Source organism: Limanda limanda, chromosome 1 (assembly GCF_963576545.1).
Source record: "Limanda limanda chromosome 1, fLimLim1.1, whole genome shotgun sequence".
In the NCBI taxonomy this organism is placed as follows: Eukaryota; Metazoa; Chordata; class Actinopteri; order Pleuronectiformes; family Pleuronectidae; genus Limanda; species Limanda limanda.
The window spans coordinates 24,846,687-24,873,838 of record NC_083636.1 but is presented as its reverse complement, the minus strand read 5'-3'; the positions used below and the strand labels follow the sequence as shown (position 1 = coordinate 24,873,838).

The 27,152-nt window shown below is 40.8% G+C and overlaps 1 protein-coding gene across 1 annotated transcript in view; it reads left to right on the top strand.

Annotated features, from left to right (window-relative positions):
* The window catches only part of ttc28 (tetratricopeptide repeat domain 28), a 125,477-nt gene that overhangs the window by 67,501 nt on the left and 30,824 nt on the right, over positions 1 to 27,152 (top strand). Inside the window, exons 3-8 of the mRNA XM_061079853.1 lie at positions 2,318 to 2,465; positions 6,071 to 6,343; positions 6,428 to 6,558; positions 16,693 to 16,914; positions 18,872 to 19,060; positions 19,188 to 19,284. Coding sequence (XP_060935836.1) covers positions 2,318 to 2,465; positions 6,071 to 6,343; positions 6,428 to 6,558; positions 16,693 to 16,914; positions 18,872 to 19,060; positions 19,188 to 19,284 — 1,060 coding nt within the window. The remainder of the gene's footprint in view (positions 1 to 2,317; positions 2,466 to 6,070; positions 6,344 to 6,427; positions 6,559 to 16,692; positions 16,915 to 18,871; positions 19,061 to 19,187; positions 19,285 to 27,152) is intronic.

Genomic DNA, 27,152 nt, shown 5'->3' with positions numbered 1-27,152 from the left:
AAATACAAAAAATGGGGCATAGCCATTTCAAATTATAGCGTCATGATGACAAGATATCAGAACACTGACTTTGAGTCTGATCCCACCTATATGGTCCCAGGTATATATAGCGTTTGTATATGACAATGACAGGTGAAAGGAGAAGTAGTTATTTTCAAGATGGTATCATTTAGACTAGATCCTGATGATGGCATGGTTCCTCTCCACTGTTTCCCTGTGGTTAATGAAATACACATTTTAATTAAGGCATTGATCTGTTGATGTGAGCACCGATCCTACAAGTAAATCATTTGGAATCAGTAATATAGATGTTTCATTATGGATCCGCACACTACCCCATAACTGATTGATCTACTAATTTTGTTAGACCTGCATGACATCTCATATCTATGGTGGCCATGACGTGCAAATCAGAACGAATAATCACAAATAACAAGAAAAAACGAGAAATGATGTATGCATGCATCTTCTCATTACTCCTCACATCTTTTCCTGTTTTAACTTTTAAGTTGAACTAGCTCCCTTCATCTTTTAGAATTAATTGCATGATGTTATTGATTTCATATATTACTTTGATTCCTTTTTGCAGTTTCGTAATATACCTTAAAACGCCCCCACACATGATGTGAACTCTGTTATTAGAGAGCTAATCCTTATTTAACTTCTTTTTTTTTCTTTTGTCTTATATCTTATCTCCTGGAAATTGTTTAAGTATTTGATCATACGACACACCTCATTATATTGATTTTATAATGGATGGATTCTAAGCTGTAGCCTTGCCTTAAGCACTTATTACTGTTATTTAGGTTTCGTAAACCCTCTTAGATTATTATATTATCATTGAGGCTTTGACTGATTCTAAGTCTTTTTTGTGTCATATGACTCCAGCTGTAATTACCAACCATTTATCCCACTTTGTGTTAATCAACAATGAAATGACACTGTTCACATCATGCACTGACACCAGCACACTGGGGACTCAAGGCCTAATGCATTAGATTAGACGTGACCCCCGGCCCCATTCGGTTCAATGAAGCTGTCTGAGGACGAGGACGGCACAAAGACAGAAAAGTGGCAGAAGCGGCCATGTAATCTAATTCCTCTCGTCTTTGTCTTCATCTATTCACTGTCATGACAGGTTATGTTTAAACAGGGGGAGGGAGGGCAGGATTATAAATGGGAGAGGAAAAGGAGAGGAATGGAGGGCAAGAGAGAGGTAGACGAGACAATTAGGTTACAGTCTGGTCGGCAGTCAGAGAGGAAGATATTGGTGTGTGTGTGTGTGTGTGTGTGGGTGTGTGTTTTTATCTTTTGCGAGATCCTCATTGAATTTGATGTCATCACTCATTGTCTCTAATCTTGCTGTGAAATGCACTAGGTGTCCGAATGAAGTGCGTGTGTGTGTGTGTGTCTGTGCGTGTGAGTTCCTCACAGTACGTGTGTGTGTGTGTGTGTGTGTGTGCGTGTGTGCGTGCGTGCGTGCGTGCGTGTGTGTGTGCGTGCGTGCGTGCGTGTTTGTGTGACACTGGCCAATACCTAAAAAATGTAACGATTATGGAAGTTTTCCAATCCTGTGCGAGCAGGTTGAGGTGCTCAGTCAGTCAGCTCACCACTTTGATCCATTGTGAAATATCTCAACAACCATTGCATTTATTACATGTGTTGCCTGACTGTGCTCTTCCTCAGACCATTCACACCAAAACATTGGTGTGAGAATAATTACCAAATTTATGACATTACCAGCTGTATTTTTTGTGGTATTATTAAATATTAAATACATTAATAACTGATCAATGGTGGAAGAATCATTGAGAGAATATACTGCACTGTATAGTTACTACATCCTCCTTTAAATCATACAATAAAACCTTTACTGAAAAGCTCAGAATTTTGCAGAAATTCCTCTGTCTGTATTATCTGAATCGTTTTAATAGATAAATTAACTAGCAGTATGTCAAGGTGAAGCTAATTTTAGTCATTTACATCTAATCTGTAACAATAAATCCATGTTTTGTATACAAAAATGTCATCTGCAAATGGTTTTTTCTGCAAAATTTTTATTTCTACACTATATTATTCTATTCAAGTTTTCTTAGTTACTTTCCAGGACTGTACCAGATAGAATTTAGCATTGCCGCCTCCCTGGACATATCCACTTATCCAGTAGTTTTATTATTGCACTGTTTAAAAACTGAAATTCCATGATGATAAATAATTTCAGCTGTCCTTGTACAAACCACAACCCAATATAGAAACGGATCGAAATATCAATCTCCCTAATGTGAAAGCTTTAATGTCTTGTTTTTTCTATCTGCAGGCCTACTTTCGTCAGGGGGTTGCTCTGCAGTACCTGGGTCGTCATGCCGACGCCCTGGCAGCATTCGCCTCCGGCCTCGCCCAAGACCCCAAGAGTCTCCAGCTGCTGGTCGGCATGGTGGAGGCTGCCATGAAATCTCCCCTCAGAGGTAGGCCTGTCGGACGAAGACAACAAGTTCATGTGCACGTCTACCTTCGTTCGCTGTGTCTCCCTGTCTCCCTGTCTCCCTGTCTCCCTGTCTCCCTGTCTCCCTGTCTCCCTGTCTCCCTGTCTCCCTGTCTCCCTGTCCACAACATGAGGCAGATTAATACATGCGAAAACAGTCAAACTAATTAAAACAACACAGGCCCCAATCCAAAACTTTGTTTCCAAGTTAAAGGAGAGGAGAGTGAGATGTAGGCTCCACGGCAACTGTCAAGTTACCACTGTTCTTTTGTTGTTTTATTCAGTAAGCTTCCTCTGGGAGTGGGATGTGAAAAAGTAAAAAGTTCCCTCTGATGATGCAGACCTCACAAAGAAGTGAATGCACATTAGATGTGAGGAAGATGGAGATACGAGAAAATAGTAACACTAAGGGGAGTGAGAATTGTATAAAAAAAATGTCCCGGATGAAATAGAAAGTGAAGCATATAGAAGATAGTGAGCTGGTAATGGCGCTTAATGAAGTAAAAGCATAACTCACATCCACTTGTCCATGAAGCCTGAGACCACCTGTGTCCGCTGCCAGGTGAAGCTTATGTGGTGGCAGAACTCACATCTTCTGCCAAGAGGAACAGCAGGCGTTTGGTGTCTGAGACTGATTCGCCGAGACAGAGTCTGAAGATGCTTCATCCATGAGACAGCACTTCACTGGGTTCCTGCTGTGTCATTATATAAGTGCTTCATGAGTTAGAGGAGGAGAAGGGTCAGGGACTCTCCTTGAGCAAAGTGTGGATCGAGGTCTTCATTTTGGACCTGATCTGAAACAGACCCATGGTAAATCTACTTTTATATGGCTTGCTTAATTAATGCTGCCTCACCACGTGTGATTATCTATTTTAAAGTTTTATAGATGTGTATACCTGGGATCGATTTTAAAGGTTCAGTGTGTAGAATTTAGTGATGAAGTTGCATGTTGCAGCTGAATCCCCCTCACCTCACCCTCACCTCACCCTCTCCATCCTAACATGAAAGCAAACCTGTGGCAGCCGTCAGTTGTCAGTCTGTCAAGTTTGGACGACTGAACCTGGCAGCCTTTGTAGAGAGGACCTGCTCCTGATGTACATATACAGTATTTTGATGTAAAGTGCCCATTCTAGGGTAAAGAAAACAACAATAATTACAGAAACACACTTGTGAAAACGTCACTAGGATTATTTTATATTCAGTTTATGCCAATAGTTCCCTTTCACCTAAATCTTACACACTGGACCTTTAAGTCAGGACCACTCAAATACAGACCTGGGCACAGACATTTAATAGCAACTAGCACATGTTTACTAACTTTATGTGCAGTGTCAGTTGTGCACAAATATTAAAAATGTGAACGGGTTAATGGAATATTTTCATTTCTGATCAGAACAGAGAAAGTTAGTTTGTAATGATTATGTTTATAGGCATGACTGGTTTTCTTGTGGAAATGAAATATTAACAAAGTAGATTACTGTGTGTTATTGGTCTGCACGCTCCACAGTTCCCGGTGGGCTGTTATGTGCAGGTCTCCACAGCACAAGAAGATGGAGAAATGATCAGGATGGTTTACAGGCGAGAACTGGCACAGTATTATGTTTTTGCCCTTCAGCAGTATCGGAATGAGGGCAGCGTGCCTTGAGAATAGCCTATTACTTGGCAAGCTGCAGCAAAAATCTGGGTATTCGTGATATGTCCCATATATTTGAGGTAGAACGCGTTGATCCAGAAGGGATCTGTAGCAACTGACCAAATGAGCACGTCTTCTAATCTTTTGTGCAAGCTAAGATTTTACAAGCAGCAAAGAAAAGGAGCCATTGTCTGATTTAAGCAGCAGCAGTGCAAGAATAATGCAGCAACCACTCCTTAAAGTCAGTGTTTGGTAGTGATGGAAGCATGTTGATATCAGTGGAAGCAGCTATGACATACAGTATGTACAGAGGCCTGCCTGAATCAAAATGAAGCCCTCATGTAGATCTGATGCTCCACGGGAGGTTATTCTGCTGTCCAGGGGCTGAAACCCTTCAAACTCTGTCTCCCTTGAGCTTCAAAGAAAGAAAGCTTTAGCAGGAGTTGCAATGCTTGAGTAAGCAGTAGACAGGGCAACAAGTTGGACCATGGAGGAGGAACAAATACAGTAAGCACAGGAGGGAGCTCAGAAACACAGAGTTTTCTGTCTTTCTCTGATGTCTTTCCTAGAGGACGATGTGTTGTAGGGTACTGAAGTATTCCGTATTATATGAAGCCTAGAACAATGGTTTCAGCTGTGTCCCTTTTCCTAATACCAGCTGACATTGAGTGACAGGTTGCCAGTCCACCGCAGAGACAACATACAGAGACAAACAACAGTTACAGCTCTGATCAATTCAGAGTGTTTAAATAACCTAACCTCAATCTGCATTTCTTTGGACTCTGGGGGGAAGAACCAGGGGAAAGCCCGAGCTAACACGATAAGAACGTAAAACTCGGCACAAACAGACCATGGTCCTTCTTGTCGTGTGGCAACAATGGTAGCCATTGCACCAACATGCTGCCCGATTCTTTTATTATTTAAATTAAAAATAAAGTATACTGCGCATACACATAAATAATAGTCTTCAATCTTCAGCCAAACCTCTATAATTACAAAGCTACAGAAAGAAGCTACTGGCACTGGTTGGTTCTCTTGATACAAGTCATGCAACAGAGCTGTCAGTTTCAGTTCTTTTATTTATTGCTAGTAAGGACTAGCAAGCCTAGCACAGAACTGCAGCCCACAGTCTCAGTGAAATGTCTCGAGGCGCCTTTCACTTGCTCCTCACACTCTTGTTTAGCTGCTCTCTTCTAAGAATCTCAGTACATCTTTTTTCTCCCGGCCCTGACTCAGAGCTGATGAGGTTCCACAGCCACACATTTCTACTCCTCACGACCAGCTGATTAATAATTTACTATGGAAAGCCTCAGTCATCAACATTTGTCATCACTAGTAGAAATACTACGTCATGATAAAATTACTTACGCTAAAAATATCCTTCAGTAAAATATTCTGTAAAATAATATGATTTAAATTTTACATCCTTGAAACACATTACTCCTGTACACATATTTGAGTGATTCAAAAAGGGCAATGATAACTTTTAAATAATGTATAAGCTGTAGATTGTGTCTCTGAAGTTACTGGTTGCTGCAAAAATAGCACAAGAATGCATTGCATTTCCATATGATCATAGAATATGTATACAATCTATATAAAATCATGGTCATGTCTATAGTTAAGTAGGATGCAGAGATGTTTTGAAAAATTATTTTTCTGACATCCACATGACTTCACTAATCAGCTAATAATCTGATCAGTACAATCTTTAGATTGCCTGTCTATTGAGATATCTTGAAAGTGTGTATTTTAGACCATATTTGTTGTAAATTGACCTTTTCACCGATCAGCTCTAAAAGTTATTCATCCGAAGGTAGACACTCCCAAGTAATTTTCCTACCAAGTTTGGTGTGAATCTGTCCTCATCTCTCTAAAATCAGAAAATCTCTCGTAGAAATGATAATTCCTACCCCCCCCTCTAAGCCTGTCTCTGTATGTCTTCACATCTTTAGACTCCCTTGAGCCCACCTACCAGCAGCTGCAGAAAATGAAGCTGGACAAGAGCCCTTTCGTGGTCGTGTCCGTCATCGGTCAGGAGCTGCTGACCCACGGTTTCCACGGGGCCTCTGTCGTGGTGCTGGAGGCGGGGCTGAAGATCGGCACGTGCTCCCTGAAGCTGCGTGGATCTGTTTTCTCGGCCCTGAGCTCTGCCTACTGGGCTTTAGGCAACGCAGAGAAGAGTGTGGCCTACATGCAGCAGGACCTGGAGGTGACCAAGACTTTAGGTATGGAAGAGGAACAGAGTGAAGAAACAGTGAAGACATGAAACAGGGGTAGTACGTGTCTAATGTCATTCCTCCGGCCCACAGGTGACCAGTCAGGTGAATGCCGCGCCCACGGGAACCTTGGCTCTGCTCTCTTCTCCAGAGGCAGTTACAGAGAAGCACTGGCCAACCACAGAAACCAGCTGGTTCTGGCCATGAAGCTCAAGGACAGAGAAGTAAGTCTGCATGCAAATGCGTCTGTGAGGGAGGAGAAAAGTAGAGTGTGTGCTCATGCATATTTATACGATAATTCACGTTTTATAGATGTGCACTCAGTCAAGAACGGTGCCCTCAAACTTTTATTCTGTTACCAAGTTAGAAATAACAGCCTTGATTTTAGTGCATCATACACGTCCACAAGTTTCTGATGACTTTACCAGAATTAATAAGTATACTAGAATGTACATTTCTTTTGTTTTACTTAAGAATAGATGTTCGTTCTGGACCTTGGGGACACATCAATTTTAAATATAAGGAAACAGTGGAGCTCATTTAAAGCTTTTGGAAGTAAATCTTTTACATTAATTCAGTAATTATCTAATCTACTTTAATGTCACAATCTGAGCATGTTCAATTTTTTAATTCGATTTTAAGACAATATTATCAAGATGATTTTGGTGAACTTAATTGTACAATGACATTTTCTATCTTTTCTGCTTCTCCTGGAGCTTTCTACCAAATCCCACCAGCTCATTCGGCAGCAACAGCTTTTCAATTCCTCTTGTGCCTCCTTCATTGTAGCTTTTTTCAGACTATCTTTCTAACCAGTACAATATAACTACTGATGTCATCATGGTTTGTTCTTGAAAACCAGCAGTTTTTTCAGTTTTCATACGAATTTATTTTTGGTGAAAATACTTAATTGTTCAAAATCAGGTGCAAATCAAGAACAGAACCTTCTCCATGTTGTTGGACAAGAAGTAAAAGTGTAGCATAGAGGACAGAAAAAACAAAACTTACTCACATAAAAGAAAAAAAGAAAAAACAGTTCACATTTTAAAAGTAGTAAGGAAGGGACAAGACTAAACAAATAGATCTTAATCAGTCCATAATTTAGGGGCCACAGGCTACAAAGCGAAGTCTCCTTCAACTGTTGACCATATTTTATGCGTTCCATGTCCACTGAGAGTTGCATAAATATCTGATCACATGCACATACTAAGATGAGGGTCTGTGATGGTCTGGCATGCAGTTGACGCATACAGTCAGCATGGTCAAAGGTTTTGGGCTGCACACGTCTGCAGATGGGTCCGTGTCTACCCTTACAGACATGGATTGATGATGACATTTTCTTCACATGGACCATAGCTGACCACAGCCGACTGGCAGACATGAAAACTATAAATCAGCTGCAGGAACCCCCAGTTTTTTTCAGAGACACCAATAAAAGAAAATTAGATTGTACTGAGTTACAGGAGGTCGAGACGTCATGACTTCAGGCCGCTGTACAGAAACTAGCAAGGAGCTGCATGGGCTGCTGTGACTGATTAGTGCCCAACAGTTGTAGCCCTGTCAGCCAGGTCAACACTTCACCAAGCGTAATCAAATGCACCAAGTGTTTCACAGATGAGCCCAAGAGAGTCTGTCCTTTTCTGGTCCTCGTGGAAGCGATGGTGACGCATCTTTGTGAGGATCTGTTTGTGTATTTTTGTGAACAAGGCACAGAGCAAAGAGTCTTTATGTAAATTCACCTTGGGCACTGTTGGTGTAGCCTTCTTTGTTTTGCTTGAGAACTTATATGCAGTGTATGATATGACACTGTCAGTAGTTCATGTGAAATTGTTGATTTCTCGCCAACATAGTAATCACAATGTAAACAGGACTAACTTCCGATTTGCTCCGGACACTTTGCTTGTTTGGTTTGCCTCTCTCTTCTTCTCTGCCTGCTCTCTCGCTCTCTCACGCTTCCTTGAAAGCAGGTTGTCTTCGCCTCGAGCCACAGCCAGAACTCAACCGGCTTTCTTCAGAAACTCTTTGGACAGTCGAGAAAACCAAAGTTAAATTGGATCTGCAGTTACACATTAGACTTTGGCCTCTTTAAGTGTCAATGCACAAAGTAAACCTGTCAGATTGTTTGTGTGTGTTCACTTCTCACCTACTGCTTAAAGTGTCATGGCAGATTCATTTATGCCTGTCTGGATTTAATATTTTATCTCTGCTTACTCATCTCTTGATTCCGTGGCTGTGGCGTGTGAGTGGAATATTTTATTGTGTCTTCAATATTTTACAAGAAATACGTGCGTTTGTGTGTTTGTGTGTCTATGCCTCAATCAATATTGTCTCATGTTGATCCTTTCTTCTTTCTCTGCTGTTTTTTATCTGCTGTGTGTGTGTATGTGGAGATAGTTTAATGTGTGCCAGAGTTTTACTTTGTATATACCGTATCTGTGGGTGAGGATGGAACTGAAGAGTGAGGGTCTGTTGTCAGTACCACTGATCGATGTTTGTGTTGACTGATCCTCCGTCTGGACCATGACAGTGTTCTGTTTGACTTCTGTTAGTTGTTATCTCAGTGCTGCTGCTTATGCTTCACGCCATGTTCCTGTCTAGTTCCAATATGTATTCTACTATCTCTTTGTTTTGTCTTTATTGCGGTTTTCTTTGTTCTTTGTTACTTCCTGTATTGGTTGTAGCCTTTGATTGATAATTGATAAGTTATTATATTTTACTAGGCGCTGATCATATGTTTTGACACACTTGTGTAAAATAATGGTACAACTAGCATTTATTAGCAGTCTCATCAAAAACACATTATTATGTAGTTGTACATTTTTTTTAAGTGCAACACAACATATTTATAATTATACATATGCCGATGGAGGAGTGGGTGAAGTGTCTGAGTCCACAAAACACTTTTGGAGTTTCAGGAGTAAACAGGGTTGCAGACAAATCCATTAGTATTGAAGTAACAGGTTACTCCTTCTTCAAACGTAAAAAAAACAACAGGAAAAATAACAAAAATGCCTCCATACTGCGCCTGTGGTGTCATCCAAGTGTCTGCAAGCCCCGACATTTACACCATGTTTTAGCCTAAAAGTCCTCTGATGTCCTCCTCTGGAGCTGCATTCACATTCGCACGCACACACTGGAAACCCCAAACCCACAGGGAGTGAACCTTAAGGCTAAAAACAGCGTGTAAATGATGCTTGGAAACTTGGTTAACACCACACAAGCAGTATTAAGGTATTATCTGTTTTTTTCTGTTTATTTTTTTTCATTTGAAGAAGAAGTCTCCATTTACTTCAATTGTATTGGATTTGGCTGAAATGCTGTTTACCCCTGAAACTCCAAAAGTGTTTTTTGGACTCAAAGACTTCACCCACCCTTCCATCGGCATAGTGGTGAGAAGATTATAAGTGAATTTCCTTTTTTGAGTGAACTATCCCTATAAGGCCCCACAGGGCTCACACACACACACACACACACACACGCACACACACACACACACACACACACGCACACACACGCACACACACACACACACACACACACAGACACACACACACACACACACACACACACACTCAAAGACACACACACACACACACAGACTCGAACACATATACACATGTAGTCATTTGATAGCGTGTGATTACATCCTGAATCTACAGAGGCCGATTGAAAATCTGTCAGTAAGACAGATGTGTGTTTGAGCAAGTTCATTTTAATGAAAGCAGTGGAACAGGAGGACACTGTGTCTGCAGGCATCAGCGTGTTTGTCTGTTTTGACACATGGTTAAATCTCTAACCAGCTCCCATTCGAAGAACTTTAATTTAGTACACACACTCACATACACACACACACACACACACACTCACACACACAATTCTAGTTTTCTCAGGATCGAAACCAGACATGTGAGTTTCTCCATCTGAGCAGGGGTTGTCTGTTTCTTGTGCGTTGGGAGCAGTAAAGACAGAGGAACGTGTGCTTGCTGCTGACAGACAATTATTGAACCTCTCCTCCACAGGTGCACAGCCTAAGGCGACTAAAACATGGTCATCAACAGAAATCCATATCTACCACTGTGTGCTTTCCTTGCTGCGGTACCTGCATTTGTTTGTGCCACGTGCAGGCGTTTCCAGACAGCATGCTTCCAGACAAACACTGGATAACAACACTAATATAGCATTTTAGAGAATTCAGGTCTATTTCTGAAAAAATGTATTTCATATCATTGGGTTATACCATGTTGTAGCTGATCGAAGATCGGATTTTAATTTCTTTAATTGTAAGACAAGTAGGTTATATTTTCATCTGCTATTTGTCTGCATCAGAATTACACAGAATCTACTGAACCCATTTTCTTGCAACTTGGTGTCAAAGTGGAATATAAGCCAAGAAAAAAAACATTACATTATTTACAATTGTGAGTAGTTTGACATTTTCCCTGATTTCACTGACTGAGAGAATAATTCATGGATCTATCTGATAATAATCAGCCATATTTAGAGGACTGATATCTATGAGTGTGTGCTATTTGGTGCAGCTTGATTGAATTGAAGGGACGCCTGGGCTTTGACTGAGGTATGTGCTCAACTGAGCGCATTCTAGTAGCTTTTGATTTCCATTCCCATTTGCTTTCTCTTCTCAGTCTCATCTTTCTCTCTCAGGCTACGTCCACACTAATATGTTTTACGTTTAACCCTCTGAAAGCGGATCTCACTGGCAGCCCCCTAATTGGCCGCAGGAGATTGTTGTTTGCATGATCCTGTTTAAATCCATCTAAAATTAAAACCTAGTTAAACACTCATTCTTTTTGCACTTGCAGTTGTACTTGTACTGTAACTAAGCAACTGCAAAGTGGACAATCTGTTTCCTGTTTCAACCACGACTAGTGTACATTAATGGTCACGGAGATGACTGGAGTGTTTTTAATTTCAAAGATTGAAAAACGTATTAGTGTGGAACCTCTGTCCTTGTCCATTCTCACCTCTGCATCATATCTGTAGGTACTGACACAGACTTGTGCTCGCTCAGAGTCAGACCAACATGAACCAACTTCACTTAGCTATTTTCGGATATAGCAGGAGAACCTGTTTCTTTTTTTGTCCAATCAGTCAAGATCTGTTTTTGGGGGTGTGGTTGAACATCGCTTTTCCAAACCTCATGCAACTTTGCTGGTTAGTTTATCAACCACAACACTAATCTTCATCTGTCTCTTTTCACCGCTTTTTGTATTCTCATTTTTCTCTTTTTTTCACCACACAAAGTCTTTCAATGGCAATTTGATGCTTCCCATAACATTATATTCAAAGTATGGTCATAGCAGGCTGCATAATAGGATTATTTTATTTCCTTTTGGACAAAATGACAAGGAATGTCAATCATTCCCTCGTTTCATATATGTAAAGCACGCAGACAACAACAACACATACACATATTGTGTCAACCTGCTCCGAGTCCCAGTCACAACATGATTGAATTTTTGTGTGTGTTTTCTCGTGCAGGAGAAACATTGTGTCCTTGAGGGAAATCAAACAGTTGTCTGGCCGGTTGACTGTACACACAGAGGCCTCCTCGTCATTTATTAAATCTCCCTCTCCTGTCTAGAATCCTGCCTCGGAGATGTGTCAACTGGATTTTATGTGTTTACACTCTTCACTTTGCTGAGAATTGGGATTTCAGTAGACGTGTGCTCTGTTCGCTTGTGCTCAATTGCACGTACAGACCAAGCACACATGAACAGGTATGGAAAGACCAGAGTGTCTGGATGTTAATCAAGGAGTGGTAAATTCCACTAAAGGTCACTTTGGCTGTTTTCAGTGACAGTTTTGAGCACTAATTAAGAATCTTCAAGGGATGTGCTATTGGTATTATCTATCATTCCTAGGCTACATTTGAACTGGAGGATTAGTTTTTCCTTACAAGCTCCACTATGGCTGCACCTAATGATTATTTTCATTTTTAATTAATCTGCAGAGGAGTTTCTTCATTGTTTTGCCTATAAAACGCCAGAAAGCAGCCTGTTTAATTTCCTGCTGTCCAAAGATACAAAAAATACCTTGAATAGTTTAACCGACAATCCAACACCAAATAATTTTCAGTTTACTGTAGAGAGAAGGAAAAGCAGCAAATCTTCTCAATTGAAAAACTTATTCTCACATAGAATTCCAACATATTGTTGCAGCATGTGACGAAGTGCAGTAGAAACAAACTTTGTGAATAAATCATGTCGTAATCAAAGTGAGTGATGTCATGGAAACTTTCCACTGATGAGATGAAAATGTCAGAAATGTTAAAAGCGTTGAGGAGACCGGAACCTTCCTCAGATTCTTTTGAGAAACATCAGATTTCCATCATGTTTTCTACTTTGTGTTCCATTGTGAGGACCTACTTTAATTCTGTCATCTCGTCTTGCTCCTCCTCATCTCCAGTGGTTTAATGGCATCGACTGGAGAATTAGCTCCACTAGCAGTTCATCTAAACTCCCAAAATTCAAAAAACAGCCATAGATTCTCTGAAAATTTGAATGGAAAGGAAGAGCTCTCAGTATTTACTTAAATGAGTAATCTCAAGAGAATTTTATAATTATATAAATACAGGTTTACACTAGCGAGCTGTTTGTTTGTAGCACGAATGCACACGGCAAAAGTGGTATCTACAGAATTTATGCTGTATTCTGCCTGCTTGCCAAAGATGGTAAAATCTTTATGGCTGTTTAGATGGTCAACCACGCAGATAACTGTCCCCTGTTATTTTGGATGCCATTCTGGCCAGTAGTTAGTTACTGTGTTGCACTGACCACGTGTCTTCTCTGACATCCTGTTTAGCAGGGAGTTTCAACTTTGAGACATAAACTGCGGATCCCGCGATTTACTAAGCTGCATTAACTATAGGATGCTCACCTGCACACACAGATTCTGTATGTGCACACGCAGCACTCTCTGGGATAGGGGATGGAGTTGGCTGAGAGGGGATGGCAGACCTGGCAGGTCATTTTTTGGGTCATTTTGGTTTTAAGGGGATGGAAACCTCTCTCGTCCCCCTACACATCTCCTGCCTGCTATCATTATCTTCTTTGTTTGTTTGTCTTCTCTCTGAGGGCTGACTCTAGTTTCAGTTTAGCAACACATACTGACTCCCAGTGAGAAAGACACAGAGAGCGAGTGCATGTGGGACACACTGTAAATTAGAAAAGAACATGCTAATCACTCCTCTTTAATAATTCATAGCTCCTTGTCCTCCTCACTCTCACAGTCTTAAAGCCTACAAACATTTCATTATGGTCTCTGGCTTTTTCTTTTTCTCTGTCTGTCCCTCATTGTTTGCTTTAAAAGGTCAAATTCAAATTATTAATTTGATCGTGTGTGTATGTGCGTGCACACTAGTATGAGTCACCGTTCGAGTACTGTTTGAGTTTAAGAAGCCCTCTAACTTAATTATTGTCCCTGTTACTGCCTCAAGGAGATCATTCTTACAGTCATATTGGTCATATAGGGTTTATTGATAATTCCATCTGACTGTGTGTTCACAGATATACAGTAAGCTGTGTTCTACAGATCAAACTCAGTATCACCAGGGCCATGTTTCCTTTGAAGGAAACAACCCTGTTTATGCACAGGCTGTGGAACGTGTTTTTTTTTTCTGACCTCCATTCAAGCACAAGGACTGGCGGAGGTTGCCTTTCTTCATGTTTTCGATCCGTTGTTTTTCGAAAAATATTTTCCAGAAACTTTGCAATAAGGTGGTAGAGTGTTCAGCACTTTCACATCGCAGGAAGAAGTTTCCTGGTTTGAATCCTGTCACGGCTGTGTGGAGTTTGCATGTTCTCCCCATGTCTGTGTGGGTTTTCTCCAGGTACTCCAGCTTCCTCCCACAGTTTTAAGACATGCAGATTGTTATTTTGTTAATTGGAAACTGTTTGTTGGTGTAAATGTGATCCTGAATGGTTGTTGCCTTTGTATGTTGTCCCTGCAATACATTGGCAACCTGTCCCTGATGTATATCTTGCCCAATGACCCCCCTTTCAACCCTCAAAACAATAAGCAGTAACAAGTGGATGAGATGTTTTGTATTGAAGTCAGAGGATCAACAGTTATTCAATTCATCCTGTGGATAGCATAAATGTCAAAAAATTTGGGGCAATCCATCAGTATTGTTCAAAACCAAACATGTCAAAGTGTCTTCATCATTAGTTGCTAAATGGAGTTTATTTATGTGGCACTTTTCCTGTCATGTCACTCAAACCACTTTATAGTACAATTTATATGCTTCTATTTGCAGCGCTTTTTGCGTTCATATATCATACACAGCTATCTGGGGCAATTTGCGGTTCAGTGTCTTGCAGAGGGACACTTCTGAATACAGAATGGAGGTGCCAGAGATCAAACCATTGACCCTCTAGTTAGTGGTCAACTCTCTCTCCCTCTTGAGCCATAGCCGCCCAAGTTTAATACATTTTCTGGGTATCATGAATATCAGTGTCATTTTTTATTTTACCAATATCTAATAGGTGCTGAGATATCTCATAGCTGAATACCCCTCAAACCCACCCTCCCCTCCCAAACATGAGAGAGAACCTGTGGAAGCCTTCAGTTGTCATGAAAACTTTATCTTTTGTCCAGTTTCGGCTACTGTAAAAAAAACATGGGAGCCTCCGTAGAGAGGACCCCTTCCTGATGTAAATATAAAGTATTGAAATATAAATGGCCCATTCTAGGGTAGTCCAGGCCAGTTATGAGGGAAATGTAGTAGTGTTTATCCAAGCAGCGTGTATTTGTATGTGTATAAAGTGATAAATGAGAGATACAGACTGTGGTGGTCTGGCCGTAATCTTTCTGGTTAATTTGAAACAAACCGTTCCTTCAGACTTCACAAATATTTCCCATGACTCCTCCGATCGATACCAGTAACCTTAAGATTAGTTAGAAAATGAGTAGGCAGCTTGCCAATGACTGCAGCTGCTTTTTCTCATTTCACTCACCGTCTACTCAGAGCAGCAGACAAGAGTGTGTACAAGCAGGACCTGAGACGATCTGTATGTTGTGGTGTGTGGGTGTGAGTTCACGGCTCTGTTTTCTTGCACACGTAAAAACTGTGAATATTACCTTAGACGCTCATCGTGATCCACGCGGTATTATGGCAGAAGGAGGCCTGTGATTAGCAGGAGACGTGTTGCTGGAGATCCGTAGGCAGCTCAAAGTGCAGCAAAAGTGTCATCTGTGCTAATTCAAACAGTAATAATAGAACTGAGGGCCCGATGCAGAGCAGCTGTGGTGGAGGCAGAGGGTGACACTCACAGCAGGGTCTAAATAGGATGTGAAAGATTAGCTTTCACCCCTGTAGCCTCCATTATGTGTGTGTGTGTGTGAGTGTGTGTCTTCCAAGGCTGCAATTTCCATCAGGGATAAAGCAATGTCCCCCCTCCCTTTTCAAATGTTTGACCCCACTTATTTTCATTTACTGTCTGAACATCTCTGTCCAGCTGCCATAACGGAAATAAGAGAAGCTCTAAATAAAGATATGCTCATCAAGGTCCCAGTCGATTGTTAAAGCAGATATGAGCGATATTTCTAAGATAATAATATATGAGACGATGGTGGGAAACAATGGAAGAGGCTCATAGTGATGAACCTACAGAGAATTGTCGGCTGAATCAGCAGCTCTCCTCTATGGAGCCTTATAATGAGTTTCAGCTCATTGTCTAACTGCCTGGACTTTTTTCTTTCTTAATTTCTCCTCATTCTAGCTCTTAGTGTTGTTGTGAAAAATCTCTGAAATTCCACTGTAAACTTTCAACAAACAGCAAACAGCAGCCAGACACAGCTATAGACCAGTTGCTGAACATAACGGAGCATTCAGCATTTGGCGGAGACCAAAAACAGAGCTAAAACAGAGTGTATATTCCATTTGGATTCGTCAGGTGGAAACAAACATGGCTCCAGAGAAATGATTGTGTTGCCCAGTACGTGCTGGATTTCTAAACACTTTTCTATTAAAAGGAGATGATGTGTCAATGTTGTGTGGCCAAAAAACTAAAATGATTACTTTTGTCAGGAGTAGAATGTCAAATATTTCTTACCTTAATCCCTCAGGTGTCAGGATCTGGACTTTCCTTTAACTTGGATGTAAACTCAATATCTCTGAGCTTTGACTTGTTGATTAAATAAAACAGATGTTGAAGGAGTTGAGGAGACCTAAAAGGACAATGAAAACTGGCTTATTACAATCCATAATGATTGTTTGTCATTTCAATTCTGTGAGCTCTTATTTTTACATAATGTCTTTACTGTAATCACGTGGAGGGTTATATGCCTTTCTATTTTAGATACTAACCAGAGTGTGTGTGTGTGTGTCTGTGTTTCAGGCTGCGTCTGATGCTCTCAGCAGTCTGGGCCATGTGTACACAGCTATCGGCGACTACCCCAACGCACTGGCAAGCCATAAACAGTGTGTGCTGCTGGCGCGACAGACCCAGTGTCAGCTCTCTGAGGCTCGGCAGCTCGGCAACATGGGCGCCGTGTACACAGCACTGGGAGACTTCACCAACGCCGTGCAGTGTCACGAACAACACCTGGATATCGCAAAGGTAAAGAACAGTATGCAGGAAACGTTATACTTTCCCTTTTGTTCGACGACAATTGTGGCAATGAGATCAAGCTTAAACAACAAGTGCTGCGATTTTGTATGTTTTTTCATTGTCAAAGAATCCCTTAAAAAAAGGCCAAACCAACAATGAATTGGTTCAGAGTCTGATGTATGTTGTTCCTCTGAGCTTTAGAGCTACATTGTTTTTCCAAAGACCCATCAGTGAGACATTCTGTTGCACACACTCACACACACACTCACACACACACACAAACACACAAACACACACACACACAATCACACACACACACACACACACACACACACACACACACACACACACACACACACACACACACACACACACACAGACAGATACATGCACACACTTTGTATTTTATTTGACTCAATCCACATCCTTCTGCTGCAAGAAAGACTCACTACCAACTGTGGATGAATCCGCTACATTAAATCGTCTGCAACAAATGTCAGATCCCCCCTTGTTTGACTGAGGTTCACAAAAATCTTCAGTGGTCAAGTGTTTTTTAGAATTATTTATGCTTTTGTATGAGTTTAAGTTTTAAAGACCGGTCTCCTCAGCAGGAGCTAATTGTCTTTCTTTTGCACATGTACTGAGATCACATATAAACTTGCAAGTCAATCTGTTTATTGATATTAGCATTTCACATATGTCTGATATTTTTTCATAAAGTATTCTGCATTTATTTGGAGAATAAAAAAAAACAACTATTTCACAATGGTAAAGTTAATAACATTGTGATTAATCCACTCCGAAAGTGAATGGGTTCTTCCTTGGCCCCATCCTTCCCTTATAATTTCTGCGCATTCTGGCCAACACACCGCACTGAAAACATAACCTCCATTTGTGGAGCTAATTATACTTTCTTCACCTGAGGGGAACACAATAATAGGAAGTAAGACAAATTCCACAATACGTTTGTATTCATTAAAACAAGCCTGTCAGTTTCTTTCTGTGACTTGTCTCTTTTCTTGCAAAGCGGAAAGGCCTGATTTTATGACGTTTTCGGGTGTCATGTAAAATGAATGCTGTTTCACAAACAGGCAAATAAATGGCAGACATTACCAGGTTGAATGAATATAAAGCCATTAGCTAGAGTACATGCAGTAATTGAATTTTGTATTATTATGGAGAGAAGCACAATTTGTATTTCAAGACAGTGATGAATTCAAAACAGGAGGGCTGGGTCTTTTACAGCAGCAGTTACATATCTGAATGGTTCGGCCCGGAGTTTTTCTAATGCTGTTGTGTGTATTTTAGCACATCTGTCACTTGATGAATGGAGTGTTTTATAGCAAAGTTATTGCATATTTCCAAAAGAATATAATGTGCATTCAGGATACTGGATGTTAAGCTTGTAAACATCTGAGGTGTCATAATGGAGCTTATCATGCAAATGTTACATCTGCAAACATAACAAGAGACAATAATCTGTGCACATATTGCTCAATTGTATTTGTTTTTTGGATGATGTGTAATCATCATCCAATTCTTCTGTAACCAGAATAAAGGTTCCCTCAAGTGAAATCTACTGACTAAACAAAGTTTGGAACATAGTTTTTAATTTGACAGTCTATAAATCTTGGCATCGGTTCGATGTGTGGGCTCCATCTCTATCTTCCTGAAAAGAAAAGCTGTTCCTTTTTCTGTGATAAGTCATTTGAGGGAGTATAAATATTTTTTCAAACATCTTTTATTAATTTCAAACTCAATTTCTTCATGAAGTCTGTAGTTCATCAGTGATTTTAAACTAAGTCCTGATTGGTTTATTGGAAGTCATTTATCATGTAGGTATACTTCTTTTAAAGGCTTACGTTTTGGACCTGTGACACACAGTCAGGAATGAAAATTGTAAAATATCTACTGTCAATGGAAATTGCACTGCAGACCATTTATAAGCAACAAATGTCTTTGGCAGACTTTGGAGAACCGGCGGGAGGAAGCACGGGCGTACAGCAACCTGGGCAGTGCCTACCACTCTCAACGAGACTTCGACAAGGCCATATCATACCACACAAGAGTGCTGGAGCTGGCCCAGGAGCAGGCCGACAGAGCCATCGAGATGAGGGCATACGCTGGTCTGGGGCACGCTGCTAGGTGCATGCAGGTTGGTATAAACACATTTCAAGACCTGATTTAATGTATAACTAAATCACATGGGCCCTCAGTTTGTACAGCTGTTGATACTGTGATAAATACACATGATAAAATCGGATCCTTCCTGTGATCGTCAGGACCTGGAGCGGGCGCTTCAGCACCACCAACATCAGCTAGAGATTGCTCAGGAGCTGCAGGACAGAGCTGCACAGGGCAGAGCATCTTCCAACCTGGGTACGTTAAACTCAGGTGTCTCTGTTTGTGTGTGTGTGAAGTTTTTGTCCTTAAAGTGTACCTTGGTCTCTCCATGAAAATAAGCTAATAAAAATAAAACCTAGAACACAGTGCTGGCAGGTGTGGCTAAGACACACGCCTACCTACAATGGCTGTCTCAACCAGCGGTTCAAATGTTGTGTGTGCAAGCAAGACAGCTGGGTCGCGGCAGAGGATGGGGAACGTCTCTGAATGGTAGACAATGTGATGGTTTGGGGATTTAGTTTCAGCATAGATTTGAAAATATGCACAGCTTTCTATATTCCCAGTCTTGAGCAGTTGCTGGTGGCTGCGGCCCTAGAAGCAGGGTGTTAACCTTTTCACATATATGTAAAATGTCATGATGTAGAGACATTCCAAATGGTTGATTCTGCATAAGCATTGGTCGTGAAAGGTTTGAAACACTGAGTGGACGTGGGCCATGTTCAACTGATAAATATAGATTTGTGATAAATATGCTATTAAAACCAGCATTTATGTATTTCATCAATTAACCGTGATAAAATTTAATGGCAGCTCAAAAAATACATTTAAGTGTGAAATTTCTCTTTAAACAAGCAATTGACTACATTTGTTGAGAGGGTGTGTCTTCATCAAATGTGGTACAAGAAGCTTTTTGATATACTGGCATCTAATATGGCGAGGGTCAGATAGGATATACAGATAAATCTACATGACATTGAAAAAGTTTGCTGAGACAGACTAGCGGCCTTTAAATACCTGAGGTGTGACGAATAAATTACACAAAACTGTGGGCAACACAAACCTGAAAATATTCCCCATCAAAACTCATACTGGTTGCAATTCAATTGTGTGGCAGGTGGGAATAGCTTTGTGTCAGCTCATTCGTCAGAAGAGATGATGGATCCAACATCGTCCTGTTCTTGTTCGGCTCAGTTAACAACAGAGGGGATTTAGGTTACATCCCATTTTACAAGTTAGAGAAAGAGAGTGTTACTTCCTCATATAGGAGCTGAGGCTCTTTCACGGCTCTGGTAATAGAGAACCTCATATTTCAGGCTGTCGGTGGGACAGCTGAAGTCCTTCTGTGGATGCTACTGCCTCATCTGAGATCAGTATTGTTCCGTTTGAAGCTCATATTTACGTCTGGACTCCACGGGGAACATTAGTTATGTTTCTCCACTTTGGCTCTTTCCTGAATATTTGGACAGCTGTTATGATGTGACAAGCCCGCAGACCTAAAGAGCCCAGTCACTAATATTCCTCTCAACTGCTGGTTTGAAGCCTGACTCTCTCAAAGCCCCCTCGTGTGTCATTTCAACTATAGATTGTGAGGCAAACCTTGAAGTGGAGGAAAGAAGCTGTCTGTCACAGAGCGACAGGGATGGTATTATAAACAGGACGTAGCTACAAGTAATGAGGAATTTGGGACCAGGTTCTGCATCTTTTAGTTGTTTGCCAACCACCCAGATTTTAAAGGAGAGAAGGAAATAATGATAAGGAGAAGACGAAAGGCAGAAGAGCATGGCAGCATAACAATAATCAAGATGCACTGTCACCCTCGAGGATATACTGTGTGGATGACAACAAAAAGGGAGAGTGTGGTAGATTGCTTCTTCTATGCCTTGTGTAGGAGAAGAGCGCCACAAAAAAAACAGAAGAAGAACGTCTGTGCATCCTCCTAATAAAAGAAGAAAGGATTTGAGTGTCTGCAGCACACCGGCTTTTAAGTGCTGCTTCACAGTCAGTTCAATCCATGATCTGAGCCAACGGTATACTGGATTGTTTGAAAGACTCAATAAAAACGCAATTAATGATGAGTGAAATAACAATAATACACTACCAATGATTAAAAAACACCACATGAGACATTATAGAACAACCGTGAGTGCACCTCAAGTTTCTTATTGACAAAATGTCAACTTTTTATTCGTTAAAGAAAAAAAAGATTGATGTATCAATTTTCAGCATCAGTTATAAGTGCAATGTGTTTGTTGACATATATACAGTCCTGTGCAATGAAATTCTTTCTTTTCCTTCCACTATGAATAATGTGTTTTCTAAGAATTAAAATTATCTCAGTAAATAAAAAATATACATATGTACAATAAAGCATTGTATATAACTGTTAAAGGATGGTGAAGAGTATAATGACTGTGCAGACTGATAAAAAAATATATATATACAGCAGATCTGTAATAGATGAGTAAATATAGCAGCGGATAAATTGGCCTTAATCTTATGATTTGAGGATTGTGCAGCCACATGCAGCTGGAGAGGGAAACTGCAGAGATTACTTAGAAAAAAGTGCCAACACATCTTCAATTTAAGGGCTGTGAAATATTAGAGAGAAAACTCCTATTAGAGAGAAAACTCCTCTCTGAAGCATAAGAGTTTCCACACAAATGACACTCAGTTTCCGGTTGTGGTCGATGACTAGTGGAGGGGCGGGGCCTGCTTTGGTTGTTTTGATAAAATGATCAAGAAAGATTATGATTGGTGGATTGCTGTGCAAACGTCTCTTGTAGATTAGACAAAGAAAATTGTAAACAAATAACATGTTTTTAGATCATTTGTAGGTAAGACACTTTCTTGACATAGTACATCCTGTGTGGTGACGACTGTGCATGCTAACATAATGATGACAAAACGATAAATTGTGGAGCCATATTCCACACATTTTTCCAGCAAAAATCATCCCTGGTTTTGAAAATGAACAGACAGCCAGTCTACATGTGGTCTGTGGACTTGGAGTAGGCATATGACCATGTCCCTCAGGGACCTGGTCGGTTGCTACGGGTCATCTGGATCATGTATTACCAAAGTGAGAGCTGCGTAAAAAATGTATCTCTGGTGGGTGTTTGCCAAGGTTGCCCCCTGTCATGATCCTGTTTGTGATATTTATGGACAGGATTTGAAGGCACAGCCGTGGTAAGGAGGGTGTTTGGTCTGGAGAAATTAGGATTGTTTCCCTGCTTGCTGCAGATGATGTGGTTCTTTTGGCTTCTTCAGACCCTGGCCCAGTGTGCACTGGGGTGGTTTGCAACCAAGTGTAAAACAACCAGGTTCAGAATCTGTACCTCCAAGTCTGAGGTCATGGTTCTGGTGGATTGATCTCTCTAGGCTGGAGCTGAGCTGCTGCCCCAAGTGAACAAGTTAAGTATGTAGGGGGCTTGTTTATGAGTGAGGGGAAGATGGAATGGGAGATGGTCAAGTGGATCAGTGTGGAGTCAGCCAGACTGTTGTGGTGAAAAAGTCGCTGAGCTGAGAGGAAAAGCTTTTGATTTACCAGTCGATCTATGTTCCAGCCCTCACCTATGGTCAGGAACTGTGGGTAGTGACCAAATTAAGAAGTCTGAAGATACAAGTTTTCTCCAAAGGGTGGCTGGGCTAAGACCTAGAGATAGGGTAAGGACATCTAGAGAGCAGCGGATCCTTTGCATTAAAAGGAGCCAGTTGATGCAGTTTGGCATCTAATCAGGATACCAACTGGAAGCCCTCCGTTGGAGGGCATGCCCAACTGGGAGGAGACCTCGGGGTAGACCAAGAACTGGCTGGAGGGATTATATTTATATTCCATCTGGCCTTGGAACGGCTAGGGATCCCCCAGGAAGAGCTGGAAAGTGTTGCTGGGGAGGGGGATGGAACGCCCTGTTTAGCCTGCTGTCACCTCAAGATGACTTGGTTAAGTGGAAGAAAATGGATGAGTTGGTGGATGGAACAGTGTATTCTGTTGTATTCTCCTCGATTCTATTGACAGGGGACTGGAACTGATCATCAGTTAAAGATCCACACAAGATAGCCTATACCCATTTTCATTGTCTTGTAACATTAAAGGTTACAGTCTTGCAAAAAACGTGTTGTGTTAATCTATCCATTATTTTTATTCACATTTGTCCAGGACCAGATTCTATTAATTTAACAAATCTTGTCATTTGGAAATATTGGTAAAATATAATGTATAATAAATTATTCCAGGCATCAATCATACTTTAATACTTTGGACATGATGATTACCTCTGCCAAGAAGGTTATGTTTTCATACAACATGGTTGACGTGACATTGACCCTCTCTGTCCCTGCTGTTGCCACTGGCAGCTCGATAGACTGACTGTGTTGACCAACTCAGTCTGCATTGATCGGCACCGAGTGCACAGACAAACTTTAACTGTTACATCTAAGATAAGTTTGATCTCAAACTTTAAGTAGGTGCCTCAGGAAAAATGTCAATGTGACGACTTCTCATTAACCAAAACTTAGGAGCAGGAGCATATAGCTGGTGTGATGGTCCCCCATCAACTCATCTGCTGTTTGAGGCTCTGTATCACATGACTCACACAGTGCTTCACTGGCCAATAAACGCTCATGTTTTATTAAGGCTGTTGTTGGTTTGGGTTTCTGCGGCCACGGTGATATGTGAGAGCCAGTGAACCCGACTCCGCCGCTGAGCGGGCACCTCGCCGCTCCTTGTGTGTGTGTGTGTGTGTGTGTGTGTGTGTGTGTGTACTGCATTTCACCTGTAACTTATGCCCCGCCTCTGTCTGTGGCATCAAGAGGCTATCACGCCGATGGAGGATGTACAGCAGCTTTAGTTCCTGCTGTTTCTACGTCCCGCATCATGTATGTCTCTGCAGAGCCGGTTTGAAATACACTTGACTTGTGTTCACTCACCAAAAAGTATTATTACTTTCCATCGGAAACGAAAAACGGCCAAACTCACACCCCAGCTCACTGTACACTTGATGTGTGACTAATAGGCTGCTGCTGAAGTCGCTGACTCTCCTGACAGACGAGCTACAGTCTGCGGTTCAGATCAATGATTCACATCATCATTAATGGATGATTACGTTTCTCTGAATGCTGACTTCACAACTCTTCATTCTCCTCTCCTCTCTTTTTTCCTTCTCTCCTTTCTTCTCATCTCCTTTCATCTGCACACTCCTCTCCTCTCTGCTTGTCACCTTCTTTCCTTTCTTTACCTCTCCTACCCTCTCTCCTTTCTCACGTTATCCCCTGTACCCTACGCTCTTGTATCCTCAGCTCTTCCTTTCCTTTTCCCTTTTTTTCTTCTCCTCCTGTCCACTTATCATCTCCTCTTTGTTTTCCAAACAAGTCCCCTCCTCTCTCTTTTCTTGTTTCCTTCTATTCTTTCATCCTCTCCTCTTGTTCATTTCTCCCCTCTTCTCATAACCTTCCTTTCCTGTCATCTTCTCCTTTCTTGTTTCTTCATCTTTTTTCTCCTCCTCGTTTCATCAACACATTTCTCCCCCTCCTCTTTTCTTACACATTTTTCTCTATCTCCTCTCATAAACGTATCTCCTTTCTTCACCTCTCCTTTATTTTACTTTCCTCTCTCCTTACATGTTTAATCCCCTACACCCTCCTCTCTCGTATTATCCCTCCCTCCAACCCACATCCCTTCTATATTTTCACCCTCTTCTCTCCACCTCCTTCCTTCTTCTTTATTTTCTCTCTCGTGTCCTCCTCTCCTCTCTTCCCTTGTTTCCTTGTCCCCTCTCCTCCTCTCATATGATCCATTGTTTCCTCCTCTCAGACTGTAGAAAACTTAATATAATATAATGACTAATTTTTCACAGCGCAGATCAGCTCTGCAGGTCCAGATATATTTCATGGAGGACTTTGTATAGTGTTGCCTAGTGAAATTCCTTAGTGGTTTTAGATTTTACCATTTAAAGCCTAATCATCTCTCTTCTTACACCAGATTCCAGTCTGATATAATGATATAATGATATAATGATATCATGCCAGCTTCATCAGTATTTTCTTACCTTGCATTTAGCTACTAATATCTCAGTGGGAGTTCTTGTTTTTCACAGTCCTTTTTTTATTCAGAGCAACGAATCCAAGCTAACTTTCATTAAAAGGCAGATCCGGGATTTGATTTCATGTCTGTGGACATTTCAGGCATTAATCCTCATAGAGCTCAGTCATCTGTTTTTCATATGCTGCTTCATCTATTAATGTGACTTATAAACATCAGGATATTCAGTAAATTGCTAATATGTAACTAAAATGGCACTCAGACAGCACCAACAGTCTTCTTATGAAATGAAATTCACAGAATCTGAATTTTTATTTTGATCATGGATATCAAACCCCATTTGTTTTCATCCAGATCCATGAATTATTCTTTTACGAAATCAATTAAAATGTTGAAAAAACCATATAACAATGTTAGAGAAAGTGAAAAGAAAAATCCCACATCCGCCCCTGATTTGGATCGGCAGCAATGTTTAATGGGTTCTTTCCTGACCCATACCATATCCTTCCACCAAGTTTTGTCGTATTCTATCCAGCATTTTATTTGTAATTCTGCTAACGACAGAAAAACACAGACAAAAACATAACCTCCTTGGTTATGATGGTAATAACCCCGAGTTCAGTTGGTTTATTTCTCAATATTTATTCTTTTATTCTTTAGCATTTGCCTTTATTGAAAAGCTGATAGAAAACGAGAAATTGAACCGTGGACTTAAAAAGTTATTTGGTATGCATCTTAACCACTTTTCCACTGTTGCACCCATGTTCTTTTGCGACTGAAGTGTTTAGCTTGTGTTTGCAGATCTCTCTATCTTTGGTGGAACCCATGGTCTAAATGACGTGAAACCAAAAGAACGAGCTGAAAGGAGCTAAGACGCTGTATCAAGCTAATGGGAACCACAGAGTCATTTCATCATCTGTGGTTTTGTCTTCTTCCAAACTATTGTTATATAATAAACTTACTGATACATGTAGGTTAAGATTTAACCGACAGGCTAACTCAGAGCTACATGTTTGTGACACACGATTTAGTTGACTGAGCGTTTTCCAGCCGACTGTGGGGCAAGGAGAGTGGAGATCACCACTCTCCTCCACTAATCTCTCTTTGCTGTTTCAGCCGAATACCCTGTCATCAGATCTCAGCTAATTTCCCACACCTCTAATCCTCACAGCTCTGCCCTGCTCGCACGGTGTCCCCTCCATGTTGGGGATTCCCACTGTCTTGCACAACTTCCACAGATAGCTTCTCCCTTACGCCTCGGAGGAGTGTGGGATTTGTCTTAAGGAAGAGTGTGTTTGTGTGTGTGTGTGTGTGTGTGTGTGTGTGTGTGTGTGTGTGTGTGTGTGAACAGAGTTTAGGAGGAGGGGTGTACCCATTTCAGCCAACTCTGCAGGCTTCTCTGTAATCCTCTTAGCGCAGGACCCCGATGAACAAGGTCTACATTTTCTTATCAACCACCTCCTCCTCAACCTCCTCTACCCCTGACTCTTAAATATTGCCGTGACTCCGGCAACAGCTCATTTTAAAAATAATTTCTCATATGGTTCAGTATTTTATGCCACTACACTCTTGCTGTTAACCTAATAATTGTCTGACGAAAAATGTATAACAGTGTATGACTAAAACCCTGTAGCACACATCAAATCATATTCATAAAATATACAGTATGGTGCAGTGAGTATGTTCTCGTACGTCAAGTCATTCACACACTCAATTTGGGAGATTCTGAAGTGGAAACAAAAAAATGAAGGCAAACAGAATAAAATATGCATCATTATTGTTTGAGGTTTTTGACAGTTACACCAAGTGTGAATGAATTGAAATTAATTATTTTGCGGTTCATGTACATCTATGATAGGTTAATTAAAGATTCAGTTCTGAACCTAATTTTAATTCATTGCTTCAGATTAATTATTCTTTTGTTCAGTCTGTGCTTTTTGTTTTACATTATACAAATAAATGTGCTCAGGCTTAAATTTAAAACTTTACTGCGAACAACTCAGATTCATGGCTATATGCAATATCATCATGCAAGGTTTGATGTTTAAATTTGTATTTTTCTTCCCCCAAATAGAGGTGTTCACAT